At 35.4% G+C, this 16,900-nt stretch overlaps 1 protein-coding gene across 1 annotated transcript in view; it reads right to left on the bottom strand.

Annotated features, from left to right (window-relative positions):
- Window positions 1–16,900, bottom strand: part of TDRD9 (tudor domain containing 9) — a 74,338-nt gene that overhangs the window by 21,474 nt on the left and 35,964 nt on the right. The window contains exons 9-21 of the mRNA XM_054400666.1: window positions 12,224–12,327; window positions 10,747–10,805; window positions 8,294–8,348; window positions 8,058–8,142; window positions 7,343–7,400; window positions 6,637–6,741; window positions 5,370–5,467; window positions 5,120–5,251; window positions 4,264–4,426; window positions 4,115–4,178; window positions 3,501–3,564; window positions 1,417–1,461; window positions 471–524 (exon numbers count right to left, since the gene is read on the bottom strand). Coding sequence (XP_054256641.1) covers window positions 471–524; window positions 1,417–1,461; window positions 3,501–3,564; window positions 4,115–4,178; window positions 4,264–4,426; window positions 5,120–5,251; window positions 5,370–5,467; window positions 6,637–6,741; window positions 7,343–7,400; window positions 8,058–8,142; window positions 8,294–8,348; window positions 10,747–10,805; window positions 12,224–12,327 — 1,086 coding nt within the window. The remainder of the gene's footprint in view (window positions 1–470; window positions 525–1,416; window positions 1,462–3,500; window positions 3,565–4,114; window positions 4,179–4,263; window positions 4,427–5,119; window positions 5,252–5,369; window positions 5,468–6,636; window positions 6,742–7,342; window positions 7,401–8,057; window positions 8,143–8,293; window positions 8,349–10,746; window positions 10,806–12,223; window positions 12,328–16,900) is intronic.

Raw genomic sequence — 16,900 nt, 5'->3', positions numbered from 1 at the left:
AGACCTGAGTATTTGACCTTATTAATGCATAAATGGTTATCTAACATCCATTCTTCAGAAGAATGGACACCTGGCTTGGTTAATATTGCAGTTATCTTCCTAATTTCTTTCTTTTTTTTTTTTGAAGCCATATATAAATGGGGTCTCTGCAACTACTTCAGAGAAAAGAGAGGAGGAAACACTACCCCAAATGTTCACTATGGCCACAGGTAATACAGCTTCTGCCTAATCTGTCTAAAATTGTACTGGGAAGCCTCAACATTCTCTGACAAATATTAAGCAGTACTACCTCTCCTGCTCCAAACCAACATAATATAAAAATGCATGTTTTAAAGAAAATATATATCTATATAATAATATGTAATAATATAGGAGGTTAACCCAAGATCTTAAAAAAAAAAAAAACACGTAGAAGATAAGGGAAGTTAAATCTTTCTGCTCATAAAAATTTATTTTCTATTGCATCCTACCTCTCTGATCCTCTTGATATGAATATAATTTGATCGACCCCACTCAAGCTCTTTCTGAAAAAGAAAGGAAAAATGCAAATGAAAAATTGTCAGAAACTTGTTTCTTCAAGTGCTAGCAAGCTTTCTCTCATTGTTCTGTCTGCACACAAATAATAATTACATACAGCAATTGAAGATTTTGATCTCATTTCACATCTTCCTTTGCATTCCTATCAATCTAATGCACTCCTATCAATCTAATCTCATAGTGCAGCTGTGAGTCATCTAAATTTTTCATATAAACCCACAAGACCACATCCCATGTGGTGCTACTACAGAATCTGCTTTAAGATGGACATTTCTTCCAAAAAGATCAGACTTCTTTATCTGGATGCATAACCTCATCAGAAAGATTCTGACCTACTCATTATAACTCAGTGCATATTATGCACTGGTGTTCATAAGGCATATTAATCTCTTAAAAAAAACAGAGAAATAAAAAAGCATTTATCTTTTCATTTATCAAATGGAAGACCACAGGCAATTGTTGTTTACATACTACTGGGGGGTTTTGTGACTGATGCACACAAGATCTTCCATGTTTCAGGGTTTTGGGGATTTTTGGGGGAACAGGAAGATTTGTGTGTTTCTTTGGGGGGTAAAAGGACACGCAAATTAAAACTGTTTCTTTCAACTATAGCTCAGTTTCCCCTTCCAGCTTGGGTTTCAAACTCTCTGGCCACTGTTGAGTCCTATGTGAAAGGGACTACATAGGATTGCCTTCAGATTCTCAGCACTCTAGGATTCAAAGACCTACGTTCTCTCAAAGCCCATTTACTTATGAAAAATCTTAAATCTTAACTATTATAGAGAAAGATTGCTAGCAAAAAATTCTTATTAAGCATACTTTAGCATTGGAGTCCAACATTTCATGGAAAGCCTTTAACAGAGAAAAAGTTTAACTAACCTTGGGATTTTTCAGCTCTCCTTTTTGTTTGCAGGCCTGCCATGCCTAAAAAAGAAGTGGTGTGGTATTCAGGCACAAACTGTAGTGCTTTAGTAATACTTACTACAAATATTAATGTTGCATTTAACACTACAAAGTTTTGTCCATATCTACATTGAAGATAATTTTGTAACACCCATTTAAAAACCTAGGACTAGCCCAGCCTATAAACATTTAGGCATAAAAGAGTATAAGGAAATCTCAATCACAGTAATTTAGGTTGGAGGAGACTTCTTCAACTGTACCAATGTCCTGCACAGCAGGGCCAATTTAGATCAGGTTTCTGAGGGGTTACTATAAAACCTAGTAATCTTGACGGACTTTCATGGCTATACCTGCTCTCTGATGGAGACTGGATTACAGACTTCCTGTGCTCCTTTCCATCCTTTATTAGTTAGTGATTATAGTCTAACATAAGGCTTGCCTGGTTGGTTCCCATGCAGATTAGTACTTCTCACTCTTACAAGTAGCCTTACTGAATTTTGTTGAGAATAGGAAAGAACTCCAGGTTTTCCGTTGCTACTATGTGAGCACACAAAGTGGCATGGCTGCAAAATCTGATTCTAAGAAGGTGTTACTTGAGACCTGAATGTGTGGCAGGGTTATAAGTGTTGTACCACAACATGCTGAAGAACAAGAATTGCCATAGGAAGATAACTGTTCTGCTTTCAAGTCAGCTTAGAGGTTATGACATGTATCTACAGACTGGAAAGCAGTTTAAGCACTATTGGATGAATTGTAATTGCATATACAGTCTCAAACATGCCATCAGCTCCTGCAACTAAATTGGAAAAATAGCATTTAGGTCACTGAATTTCTGGATATAGCTTAAAGATTTTGGATCTTGGTGCATTCCAAAAGCCAACTGATGATTTTATGTTTCAAGACTTTAAAAGACTAAGTCCTAATTTGTGCTGAAAGAGGTACAATAACTACCTGATAACACAGCAACATACAACATGCTATCCACCTAGGTTTCTGAGAGGAGACAGCCTGATTATTAAAGCACGTGCAAACATTCATAAATAAAAATAACAACTTAGACAATTTGATGCTGTAATAAAGCAGGCTACCTTCAGAACCTCTCTTTTCTCCTTGCTTTGGGACAACAGTGAACTGAATGATTCAGATACGTTTCTGACATGGACGTCTCCCAGAAAATTTGGCTGGCAGAGAAATTAACATCTCCAGAATGTTAATGAAGATAATCTCACTATTAGGCAGCAAATCTGTGACAGCTGCCTGCAAAATCCACTTCTAGTTTGACAGCAAGCCACCTCATAATACAATTTTCTAGCTTACTTAGGACAGTATTGGTATAGTTGAATAGCCAGACTGCAGCTCCTTACCTTGATTGAGGCTCTCTGATGTACTGATTTTAAATAATGCTTTTGACATCCACCACTTCCATACCCAAGCCTTATAATATGCCATAAAAATAAACTAAACTTATTTGACATGAGTACAGAAAAGAGGAGCCTGCTTTCACCAAAGTGAAAAAGACCAACACACACAAAATGGAGTAAATTAAACCTGCATCTGAAGATTTTAGTCTCCAGAATATCATAGAACATGGATTCTGAATAGCAAGTTCCTCCAGCAGAAATGTTAGTGTGCTGTACCAGCTCCACCTGGAACAACAGAGCCTGGCTTCTGTCCACAGTTCTGGATTACTGACAGCCATGTATATATAAAAATTACATTCGGACAAAATAAAGTATTACAAAGTCAAAGCTATGAAGTCTGGAGAAAGGATACCAAACTCATTTTCTACTAGAATTTACCAGTTCAAACTGCCCTTGGTTAAAAGGGAGCTAAAAATACCACTGAGTCTCTGGAATTTTATTTTTGGTTACTACATAGAGACAATGAGAACTAGCAGTATTACAGAATAGGACACAGCCTTCAAAAACTATCACTACAATAGCAGTGATGTGAAGTTTTTAACAATTTTAAAGCACAAACACTGCACTGATCCCACAGAGGTGAGATGCTCTGCCTCGGTCTATCAGATTTCACTGGAAAACGCTAGAAAAAAGACTTACCTTAAATGCATTCACAATTGCAACACAGTCACTCTTACAATTCCCAGCAAAAAACAGTTTGTTCCTGGGAATACAAATGAAAAGAACTATCAAGAAACAGTAAACTGTTTTTTCCAAATTCTGAATATGTTATACAGCTCAGGATGCTACACTTTTAACACCTTCCAGGACTTCACTAAACAGGGTTAATATATTTACTAAAATTATTTGTTCTTATTCACATCTCCTTGCTGAAGGGAAGGTTAGTAGGACTGAAAAACAAACACAAAACAAACAAAAAACAGCACAAAAAAAGAAACAAAACCCCCACCAAAACCATCTTGCCATTAAAAAAATAACCACAACACTTTAATAGACATATTCACATCAGAAGGACAAAATTGAAGAATCAGATTTTGTCATCCAAAAAAAGGATGAGTTTGCTCAGTGATACTAGTTGGTTGACACAAAAATAGATTTCAGTACATCAGGTGCCCTGGAAATGCCTCCTTTTGCACTGCTTGGCATTTCAACCAAAAATTAATACTTGTGATATGGAAAACTATATTTAGTGGTCAGATCAGCCCTTGGTCTCCATATTTAGTCAGGAAGTTGTAAAACATCTAGCATAATACCTGTATCCATCGATGTGCTGTTTGAAAGGCACAGAAAAAAACCTCCGCAAAGAGAGGGCTGCAGCTACAACAAGAAAAAAATCAAAATGAAAACTTGCAAATCACTTGCCAGAATTTTTCTCTGCAAGTATTATTCTTCTTTCAGTTACCTATAATAAGGCATTCTTCTAAGCACCCGAACACATGCCCAAGGACTATCAGTTTTCCAAGATGCAGGTCCACTGGCAAGTGTGCCAATACCCTTCCTAAGAAAGTCAGCTCACCATCATATGGATTTTCTTCAGTTTGCACACAGGTGGTTAACGCTCCCAGCTAGAAAAATTGAAATGGATTCACTTGTGAAAGCTGACAAAGATAATACCAGTTTGTGACAAAACAGACAAGAAGCAAGCAATTATCTCAAGGCAACATCAATTAGTATCAAACCTGTAATTAAGTTCCTGAATCAATTTAAAAAGCCTAGTGTTTTGAAACCCAAGCTCCTAGTGCATACAGTTAATGTAAAAAGCAAGCTACAAATTATAAAATTACCATTTCTTACACACTTTGGAAAAGTTTAACACAGTGAATGTTCTCCCTCATACCAGCTTTCTAACTGAAAAGCAAAATCACCAACTTTCTCACAAGGATCACAAAGGGATCATCAGGATGCTCCCTAGACATTATTAAGTGAAAAGTATGATTTTGGTACTTTTTATTTATAAACAATTCACCTACAGCATTCAAATTCTCATATTTTTTCCAATTCTGTCTCATCACAGACGTTAGTTCACAAACAGTATCATTATTCCCTGCTGAAATTGTAGTCCTGTTTTAATGAAATAACTGAACAAATTATGATGAAGAGGACAGTATCCAAACAACATTCCAATGTGAAAAAAGATTCTCTAGACAGCTCCTGTTTGGTGTTCCAGTTAAGGATACTACTACCCTAAATACAAAGATAATCTCTTCTACTGTACATTTTTATTACCTCAATTTCAACAATGTGAAAATAGTGCCTACCTCTTTCAGCTGAAGTATGGTACGTTCAATGTCATCTACACTCGGTGGAGAAAGAGCTGTCAACAGCAAGTCTTTTGGTCCCCCCATATCAAGCATTTTTATTTTTAAGACTGTAGCTCCCAATGGGCAACGCTGAAGTAAAGACAGTGTTGTTATTTTCCCCAAACAGGAAGCATGCTTAATATGAAAAAATGTTTAAGTCTGTAACTCTGTAAAGCCTAGAATAAATTTTGTTCCCTAAAAGTCTTACCAGCATCTCAGGTACTGACTTCTCTGGAATAAAGTTTGTCCAGAAGTCCTTGTATACAAGCCTGTAACAATACCCTTGGGAAACACGTCCAGCACGACCTTCACGTAAAATAACAAATCACCAATTTATAAACCAAACAAGTTTCAGGCTGTTCAAAACCCATCCATCTACAAGCCTTCTGGGCAGCTAAGCAGCACATGACAGCTGATGCTGCAGGCTGACCACTATTTCGCTCTTGGAGCAGGGGAAGAACATGAGGCGTTCCCCTGAGGGAGAAGGAGTAGCAGAAACAATATGTGATGGATTGACCACAGCCCTCATTTCCCATCCCCTTGTATTGCTCAGAGAGAGGAAACAGAGAAATTGGGAGTCAAGTGGAACCAAAGAAGAAGGGAAATAAATGTGGAGGGAAAGTATTTTAAGATTCAGTTTCATTTCTCATTATCCTACTCTGGTGTGACTGCTAGTAAGTTCAATTAATTTCCCCCAAACAGTCTGTTTTTCCTGTGATGGTAATTGCTGAATGAACTCCCTGTCCTTATCTTTATTTATGAGCCTTTCCTTGTAAGTTTTCCCCTTCTGTCCCAGTTGAGGAGGGGAGTTTTAGAGCTGCTTGTTGGGCACCTGGCATCCAGCCAAGGTCAACCCACTGCTAGTTGTAATTGTGAAGTCTTGGTAATATTTAAAAATGAAAGTTTTTTTTAATCCAAAGATATCATCCTAATTTATTCTTTTCAATGGAAACTAAAAAATGTTGATATTTAAAACTACTGTCTTACTAGAAGAACCAGTATGAAATTTTACTTAACTGTGTGCTGCAAATACTAGTCTGCAGCAGGCTGTTGATATTTCAAATGATACAAGAGTGACAAATACACATGGAAGCTTCTTTTGCTGTTGAAACTGTCAAGTACTTAATAAATAACTAGCAATACCCACCCCTTTTTTTAAAAATGGCAATGATCCAAGAAAAGACTATTCAATAACAAAGAATCCCTGTAGGTTTTACAGTTTATGCACTTTAGTGTTTTTCAATAAAATACAAAATATTCCTCTGTAAAAATATTCGAGCAAAAGAAAACATTAAGGCATAATAATTTAATTGCATTTTAATATCCTGACATGGTAAAGAATTATATTTTTGTATAAACTAATCATGACAAAAATAATCTGTGCTTTTCACTGTTAATAAAATTAAAAGCAATGCGGAATTTTCCATGAAGGTTAGCTTCTAAAATTCCTTTCCATAACCAACTTATCATCTTACCTTTTCTTTGATTACAGTTTGTTTTGGATGCCCAGCAAAGTCTCAAGCTTTGATAATTAGTTTCCTCATCACAAACCAAAGTTCTAGCTAAGCAGAAATCTATCACTAAGATAAAAAAAAAAAACAAAAAAAAACACAAAACTGCAGCAAAACAGTTTATCCTCATGGTAATGGAAAAAATACTGGTTGATTTTGTGCTATCAGAAAAAGAAAGTTTCAATTATTTGAAAACCAAGAGAATGTTAGATTTCTAAACAATTAGACTTAGAATATTACGAATACTAAACGAACTGCAAATAGATTTTAGCATAAACACTATAAACAGAGCAAATGACAAGTATTAGAAGGCAATTACTTCAAATTTAGATGTTCTGTATCAGAGTTTGTTTAATCTAATGCAATTATTTCAAAATACAGTCAGAATGTGAATAAAAAGCTTAAGGTACTTGTTATATGAGGTCTGATTCTGCTTGTTATGGCATTTAAAATTATCCCCCACCCCAAAAGATTAAAACCAATCTCCACTATTTATTCGTATATTCAGATTTAATTCTCTGTTGTGAAAGAATGAACTTGGCAACTGTCAGAATTAAACTCCAATAGCAATGCTTTTTGAAATGGTGAAATACAAAGATTTAGGCCAGCACAAGTAAGGAAAACATTACATATACAGCGTATAGAAAATTATAAGATTTAGAAGACTTACCATATTTAACATCAGGAACTGTTACAGAGCTCTCAGCTATGTTTGTAGATAGAATAACCTGAATTTTGAAGCAAATAAAATAGAAAAAAATATTGAAAAAATATTTCTACATGAAAAACCCAACTTGCTATGAAGAAATACAAACATATTGGCAGCATACTATTTCTGCTCTAAATACTAAAAAAAAAAAGAGCAATACAGCAGAAAAATTGTATTTGTTCTCCTAAGGTCCAAAAAGCATAATAGTATATGACAACATAGAGGAAGAATGGAAGTATCTTCTTATGCCTTTGTCACAAGAAAACATCACCCTGTTAGCAGTGATAAAGAAAAACAAGACACTAGCCAAAATGTGGAGTACAAAGCAGGTGAGACACCCCCAAACTAGGGGGGACTTTGATACACAGTGCCACCAGCACTGTCATGCAGTGTCAAGAATAGACACATCATTCTGAAAGACAAAAACAGTGTAATGCAGTAATTTACAGATAAGTTCCTGTTGTGACGATTCTTTTGAGGTCTGAACCGCAATCAAAGCAACAGCCTGGTAACAATGGCAATCAGTCCACATCCTGAAAAACACCAATCCTGCTTTGCCCTCACACAACGGTTTGAGTTGGCATAGGTAATATTAATTTATATACATTACTGTTTGCTATTATTACTCTAGCAAAAGATTTCACAAGCTTAAAAATAATGATTCAACAACACTTACTTTTCTGTAGCCAGGCACTGTAGTCAAAAATACATTATTTTGTTCCTCTAATGTCACACACGAGTGAAGCGGGTATACTTGCCACCTAAAAAAAAAAATGTATTAAGTATTTACTGATGCAAGAACATAAAAATTAATTACATCTTTGTACTTAATCATATTATATACTTAGAACTCAAAGCTGAAGGATTCACCTTCAAGTTTAATTGAACAGAAACAGATGAGGTTTAACTTACCTCTTGTTAAACATATTTGAGAGATGAGAGTGCATGCAGCTTATTTCATTCAAACCTAGGTAAGAAGATATCAAGAGTTCTCTTTTTAGTGATCACTAACAATCCTAAAACCAATTCTCACATCTACATAAGTTCTTAATTAACTTTCATTATTACCTCCTTTTCAACGTACACAATAAACCAGCGGAAGAGTTAAATAATAAAGGTAATAACGAGTCACTGAAATACTATGAGTAAATTTTTCCAAGAGTAATTTCGCGTAATTTTACACTTATTAAAGTAGCAAGATTAAACATAAAGGCCCTGCCTGTGTGGCACTACTAGCCCTTGCTTCAGTTTCATATGACTGACAATACTGGCCAGATGCTCAATATCTGGTTTAAGATAAATTTGGGTATTTCAGCCAAAACAAGCTGTTTCCAAAACCAAGACCAAGATTAAAAAAAAAAATAAAAAATTAGACATTTAAAAAAATCAGCTATTTCTGCCTCAGCCATGTCTTCCATGGGGAATCTCACGACTAAGCAATTTTTTGTGTCTTCCTGAATATCACCTCCTTTCAGAGAAGCCTCATTTACTTCTTATTGAGAGGCTTTGAATGTCTCCTTCACAGAGACTTCACAGCCTCTCTGGGCAGCCTGTTCTAGTGCTCTGCCACACTTAGTGAAAATGTTTTTCCTTATGTTTATGTGTAACAAGAATGACTTGAAAAAGCAACTGCAGGAGAACATTGACTCAGAAAGACTGAAACTGGAAAATGAAGGGAAGTGACTACAGGTAAGGGAGATAAAAGCCAGAGTTGGGAGGAGAACAGGTGAGTTGGAGGAGGGGGGAAATGGGAAGTGGGTGTAATCAGTAGAAAAAATGAAAGTTTGAGATGTCCTTCATGTGAGGCTACTAAAGGAGAAAGCAACGCCATTAATACCTGAAGGCCACAGCCAGGAAGCCTACTTTACACAGCTCAGGTGAAGTAAGAGTACTTGAGATTGCAAATAACTGGCTGAATAAAAACCTAATGACTATTAGAATAATGAAGCAATTATCAAAGCCCTAAGAAAAATATTTTCAGCACTACAGACAAAACCATGCAGACTGGAAAACAGAAAAACAGTACTGCTTTTAAAATTAATATATAAAAAATTTGCCTGTTCATGAACTAGAGTATGTAATTAAAGATACAGAGGAAATAAGAACACCATCATATCGTCTGTTTGGATGCAGTCTGCCAGAACTACTTGATCCCCACTAGGTACTGCTCAACTATCTCTGTGCAATGCTAACTCCTTGCCATACATATGTTTATGCTTAAACCCAATTCGTGTTTTAAAAGAAGCTTGATCCATGATTGGTAGAAGCAGACTCTGCAAAACCAATATTAATAGCAATTACTAATCAGTCTAGTGATTACTGACTGAAACAGCTGGCAAAATCCACTTAACAGTACTCCTCAGCACATCACTATTCTTTCTGGTTGCTGATGCCTACTCAGCTTGAAATGTCAATAGCAATGTTATTTGTAGTATATAAAACATTACGTAATCGTAAGCACTCAAAAAACCTGAGCATCTCAAAATCAGCATCCTAAACATGGAATTTATTTTTACCCAAATCTGTTTCATCTGCTTTCTTGCTAAGGGCTCTCTCTTCCCCTTTTCTCCATTTCTGTCTGAAGACTGTTTGTGAATAAAACTTCAAGAGGCATTAGCTAATACTATGTGCAAGATCAGTCTTGAACATCCAGTTGTAAACCAGACCAATGCCAAAATACGAACAAACAAAAAACTCCTCCAAAACTGAGTATCAGCTCATTCAAAAAGACAGGTTTTTATGAATTTACTAAATGCACTTAAATAAAAATAAGTTCAAATTTATCAGTTGTAGTTATAAACTGTAGGGGATAGCAGCACAGTTTAAAAAACAAAACAAACAAAACCCAAAAAACAACCAACCAACACAAACCAACCAAACCCCAACAAACCAAACCAAACAACAAAACACCAAAACCAAACAAAACCACCACCAATAAAATGCCACAAACAAACAACAAAAAACGCTACCTCTTCAAATTTAAAGATAAAAAAAGATTTGGGAAACAAAAGCACAAAAGAGTAATTGTGGCCTGAAATGAAGACTTGGAGGGCTTGAGGAAGTCTGAAAGCACACCAAACACCAATATGAGAGGCTAAAGGCAACAGAGACGATCTCCCTACTTCAATAACGGCAAACTGGAACAGGTTTTACAGTGACAAGGATGAAGAAATTCTACCCATTGATTTTATAAAGAGGGTAGCTCCAAGAAAGGCAGCTCGAAATGCATGTTAGCTGGCAGAGACCATCCCACACTGAAAGCTGCCCTGAAAGTGAAGTATATTTTTGAGCCCAAACAGACCAATCAACCCTCAAAGTTCATTAGACAACGATCAAGGAAAAAGAAAGTTAAGATGTATACTCACCTGGTAAAAATACTAGTACACTTCCACGTTCTGATTTAACACTCAAGTTTTTTTTCTCCCTAATATGAACAAGCAGTTTCGTTAGTTTAACCTCAGCCTACTTTATTACCACCAGGTATTTTATTCTGAAAGGACAAACAAAACTGCACAATTTTTATAACTTGTATTATTAAGAATTCCTGAAGAAATTAAAAATATTATTTGCAATTATGCATTCAGAAAAACAGGGTACATACACATTGCTTTAGTTTTGTCTTCAAAATTACATCAAAACAGAAACATTCTTATTTAGCAATGAAATAAATCAAAACTAGGTTACCAAAGTTCTTAAAATTACAATACAGTATTCTATTGTAGAATTCTATGCAAACCTATTCAGAAATTTTTCAAATGTATGTAATATTCTTACATTCTAAAAATATCACTAGATACCTTTAAAAAACCAAAACTCCTGTATGTAAAAAAGCTATCCATGATCAAAAACTACAGGGCATTACAAACTTAATGGGAGACAACTTCAATTAATGGTATGAGTCAAGAAGCTAAAATCACCTTAGCATAACAAAGAATATAATATAGATTTTTGTTGTTGTAATCATTTGTGATGTAAACTTTTTTCAGGTGTTTGAAAACTACTCTCAAACTATACAAATAGAAAGAATAGTTTTTAACGAAAGGTACATAACAGTGGATGGTAATAATAGCCATTTTAGTATTTGAAAGCTTAAATGCTAATGTCTTGTTTTACAAAACGTGGCTTACTAGTAAAAGATAGATTGGCCATTCTAAACTACACCAAAATTGCCTATTTGAAATAATCGAAAGAAAAAACAACTCAGAAGTTGTTATATATTGTAAAAAAGTTAGTGCCAAAGTTTTTGTATTTATGTACCTCCATGAAAACTTGTACTTCTGTGGTTCACTTGGTAACTGCTCAGGTGCACTTAAGTAAGGCTTACTTGAAATTTCGAAGTTTATGTAATACTACAATAATACAAAACTGTTTTTTTTTCATCATGCATTTAGAAATTATTAAATTATATGGGAGAAAAATAAGACATCCCTACACTAAACATGCACTCAGTGTCAGACCAAAGTTGTAGAAGCAACTTTGTTTTCAGATACTAACTTACATTTAAAAAACACAGAAAATACCACAAAGTAATATTTACTTATCTCAAAAGACAGCAAAGCATTAGCCAGTGAAAATTAATGCCTTGCTAGTATTCTTTTTTTTTCATGGCTTAATGTATGTTTTCTACTACAAAACAAAATAGTAGCTCTAGTTTTATTCTTCATATAAATAATATTCAGCTCTGGTCTGCACCAAAGTATCTAGTTTCCATATGACATGGCTGGCTTGAATGATGCATATAAAATTAAGTTACCACTAAACTATAATCACGGTCTGCTGCTGTTCCTTCATTAGTGTTATTTCCCCGAAGAACAACTTTGCAAATATTGAACTATATCTTACTTATTGCTCTTCATCTCTAACTCATCAAATGACTCAATCAAAGACACTGCTACTTCATACATTGCCATTGCTATCACTGGTTCCTCAACTTTTTGAGAAGGAAGCTGTGGGCAGAAGAAAGTATTAAGGTTAACACAGTGTAACTGGCAAAAGACCATAGATCATCTATGTGTGTCAATTTGTTGATTGCTTTTTGATTAAAACTGATCCAGCACAGCAGCTGTTCAAAGTAGTAATTATCTGCAGCACTCATTACCTTCTAAATAAACATTTTCCTTCAAGCATCCTACCATTCTAATGTTAAAGAAATACTTCTGATCTTTAATTACTTAAGATAAACACTAGCACTTATTCCATTCCCTAACATTTGCAGGACATGCACCTTATCCAGAGATTAATCATGACCCATGAGAACAGGATGACAAGAAGGAGAATTTATAGAAGCAGACACATTACTTTGCACAGGTGCTGTAATTCCGGTCTCTACCTGATTGACAAAGAAATCATGTACCTCTCATTTAGATTGCTTTTGCATTTTACAGATCTTGCGGTTTAGGTCATATTCTGTCAAGCAATTATGGTTCTATTGGACATAATATAACCATAACACTTTTTTCCTAGCATTCTGTCACAAACCCAGGGTTTTCATATTTAAATAACACAAGCCATCAAGTCTTCAGAGTAAAGACAGGAACTTAATCACGTAGGAAGTTACTTACCAGCTGTCTGCATTTTATAGAGATTTGTTCTTATTTTAATCAAGCATAAAATTAGGATTACATATGTAATCAAATTCAATTATCATAAAAGAGGATTCTGCACAAGTTTTCTGTAAGTAATAAAGCAAGTAAAAAAGATATACTGATAAAGTTGGAATGCATCATATGTGTACTGATAAGAGTATCATTCATGCCATGTATCCTTCGACTGTCTGAATTGAGAGAAAATCCAGTATGACAACATGCAAACCTATTCATCTGAGGATTACAAATTCTGGATACAAGCAGACAGTGTATTGGTTAAAAGTAAAGAATCACCTGCACCAGCCACTTAGATCGCAGGAAAATAGTTACCTTCCAATATAATATTGCCAAAAGGCAAACATGACCTCAGGACATGACCCCAGGCTGGATGCGGCTCTGGGCAACCTGATCTAGTGGGAGGTGCCCCGGCCCATGGCAGGAGGGGTGGAACCAGATGATGCTTGAGGTCCCTTCCAATCCTAACAATTCTATGATACAAGAAAGGTCATTCTAAGACTGCAAAGTGTTAAAGCGACACTGTAAAGAGCTGTCCCTCACTCTGAAGTAACTCAGGTCCTGCCTAAATTTTCAGCCATCATACATGCCAGCTTTTGGTGTAGAAGAACTCTTGAAGCCAAGGGATACTTGGTTTGTGATGCTGGGGAAACTGATGGGGACTGACAATGCATCTGCAGTTTCTATCTGGTTTTAAGGGGATCAGTTGAAACAGGTATTTTGACTACTTCAGTGACCAGAAGAATGAAGATACTTTGTTGTAAAAAGACTTACCTATCTAACAAAACGAAAGCCAGAACAAAGTATTACTGTTACCTACAAACCTATTCAAGAATGTGAGATGGAGTGAGCTATTATAATCTAAAAAAATTCCAACTACTAAACCAACCAAACTAAATAAATCCCAACAGGTTTGGCTCTAATCTGTCAGTGTCCCAAGGTGTTCTTGGGAGAAAAGAGAGACACAGTAGGAATGTCCTTTCATTTGCTTTTTTCCCACCTCCAGCACTGGACAGCACATTCAAATTCAAGATTTAGTGCCAAAGTAATTTTCATCTCACCCAAAATCTTGCCTGCAAATGTATAGATTTGACTAATATAGATGTATCTAAATTAGGTATTAAAATGCAGTTAGTTTTTTTATACTCATTTTCCTTTCTGAAGGAACACATGACGGAATCACAAAAGCACTACTACTAGCATCCATTTGGAAACACTGATTTAGATCAGTTTTTGCTACCACAATCTCAGTCCTTGTCTTTTCAATTCTTAACAACCAATGTGTGACTTTACATCATGTCAACCCTAGGATGGCTTGGTATCTGCAGATTTGGATTCTGAAAATATTGAGAAAATTTTCCTACTTTCTTCTGGGGACATGATGGATTGGATGATCAAATGATATGTAAAATCTTGACAATATTCTTTTCACTTTTATGACCCCCTTGAATCAAATAGCCAGGCAGACCATTCAAGTGTACAACTCTGTCAACCCCAGACCTTTTTAATTGCATTTTACACCCACTACAATAATGCTTTTCCAATGAAGCCTGACTAGTCCACGAGAAAGTACAGACAAGAAGAAGCAGTACCTTTCTCCCCCCATACATGTCCTAATGTAAGGAATTTATCTTTTCTGTGCTGCTCAAACAGAATTTTTTTGTGGTTTTGTTATCTCTGCTTAACTCTTAAATCTGTCTTTTCAATTTTGTTATCAATTGTACCTTTAGTATTCTTTAATACCAGGATGCCACATCACTCCTAGTAAAAAGTAACCCTGTGATAAGCAGCAAATCCAAAAGCCCCATCAGAGCTAATTGAAATAACACAACATAATCGAAACAGCTTTTGACAGGAGTTCACTACCTTTCATATGGATTCTGACTTCAGTTTCAGGGATGTGAAGGAGCTTTTATATTTGCAAGCCAAAAATGGGACTCCTTTTTGCCTTAGGTATGAAGTAGAAACATGTGATTTCACAGATTTAGTGCCAAAGACTGACATCTACACCCTCTAACTACTTATGTTTTAAATCTGCTCACGGAATTAACTATACAGTTAATTTTCAATTAATATCTCCAATACTACTTTACAGTAATAGGTAAGCATTGACACAAAGAGTTTTACATTTGCCTATAGATACAGCTTTCTTGCATTTTTAATCAACACCTGTGTTTCACTGATTCCTTGGGGTTTAGAGGGTATAAAAAGCACAGACTGTTTTTGTTTGGTTTTTTTTTTTTTAACTTCTGGGTTTTTTATGTGAATTTTACAGGCTTTTATTGGCAAAAATAAAATGCTAGAGACTAAAGCCTGAAGCCTGTATCTCGGGCACTTATCTAACTGATTTTGATTTTAGCATGATGAAAGATGTGCCTCTGCTTCCATATGGCAGTGTTAACTCATTAGCTGCCTTAACACTCAGGCTCTCCTTTCATTTTTGTTTGTATGTTACATAATCTTCGACCTTACATGTTTTTAAGTATTTAAAAAATAAAGATACTATTCAGAGAACATCTCAACACATAGGACTGTAACAAACAAGAGGCAAGACTGAACATCACTGCTTTCTAATTCAATGTCTTCTCTTTTTCCCATATATTAAAAAAACCCAAAACAAACAAAACCAAAACAAACAAAAAAGAACCATAAAGAGCACTTATGTGCTTCTATTGTTGTCCCAAGGTAAAAGTAACTGCTTGGATAATCACAGTCTTCTCCTCCTACTGAATAACAGAATGCCTATAGCTAGGACAACCCAACATAAAGAAATAGATGAAAATAACAAAATAAAAACAAAGCTAAATGCTCATATACACAGAAAATAAAAGAAAATATAAAAAGGCATAAGCACTGAAAGCAGTTTCCTTTGTTCTTTGAGATGAAAGTGTGGCAGCTGACATTAAGCTCAAAGCACAGCTATGACAAGTACAGCTTGACTGAAGTAGACTTCTCACTGAATTTCTTAGTAACCTTTTTGTTGTCATCTATCACCAAAAATCTTTTAAAAAAAAAAAAACGCATCTTACATAATCTTCTATTATCTTTCTGAGATGACATACCAATGTATGAAAACTGACAGGTCAACTGTTGTATGCATTTAAAAGAACCTCAATGGCTGACAACTTTTCATTTTAGCTTGCCTGTGTTGAGGCCTAACCAATGCTGTGCTGTGTACAGCATTAGCAGTTGTTAAGAGTTTCCCACAAACTACCTGCTTCTTTTTTTCCTCTCAGTTTTTGCAGAATTCAGAGGTGAAAGCTAAATAGTAAGAGTATGTTCCCGACTTGCTTCATGGAATTAACATTACAACAGTGTTCTGAATTATCAAAAACTGACCAACAATTAGTCCCATGCCTCAGTTATTTTTAGAGTGCTTGGTCACTATTAAGGCCTGAGTGTATTTGTTCTACTTTGCTTTAACCAGTTCACATTGCCTTGGACGGTAATACTGGAAGAATTCAGATACTCAAGTCAATTCTTACACAGTTGTTTTTCAACTGTAATTTCAACTTGTATTTAAAAATCCACGTATTAACTTGAACTTACTTATCCATTCCTTATCCATTGACTATGCAGATACAAGATATACAATAGCATGTCAGGAGCTCTACAAACAAACATACTGCGCAGTTTATAAGATAAGGACTGACAAAGTAAGTGAGTCTTCAGACATCACTGCCCTCCTTAGGCATTAGAGCAGCAATTCTCCAGTGCAGCCATAGTGGCTCTTAAGTAGTTGACAGTTGACTATCTATTATTCTAACATATTTTAGTAACTCAAAATTAAATAATTGCCACAGTGGCCTATGTGGCTACTACAGAGGCTCTTTCAGCCTCTCATGTATAACAGCAACACAAACTCAGGAGATATTCCCTGAATTGGTATTCAAAGAGATGTATAAATCCTCACGTTACT

This window comes from Indicator indicator, chromosome 4 (assembly GCF_027791375.1).
Source record: "Indicator indicator isolate 239-I01 chromosome 4, UM_Iind_1.1, whole genome shotgun sequence".
In the NCBI taxonomy this organism is placed as follows: Eukaryota; Metazoa; Chordata; class Aves; order Piciformes; family Indicatoridae; genus Indicator; species Indicator indicator.
Note: the sequence above shows the minus strand (reverse complement) of the source record. Positions and strands in the feature narration are given on the sequence as shown.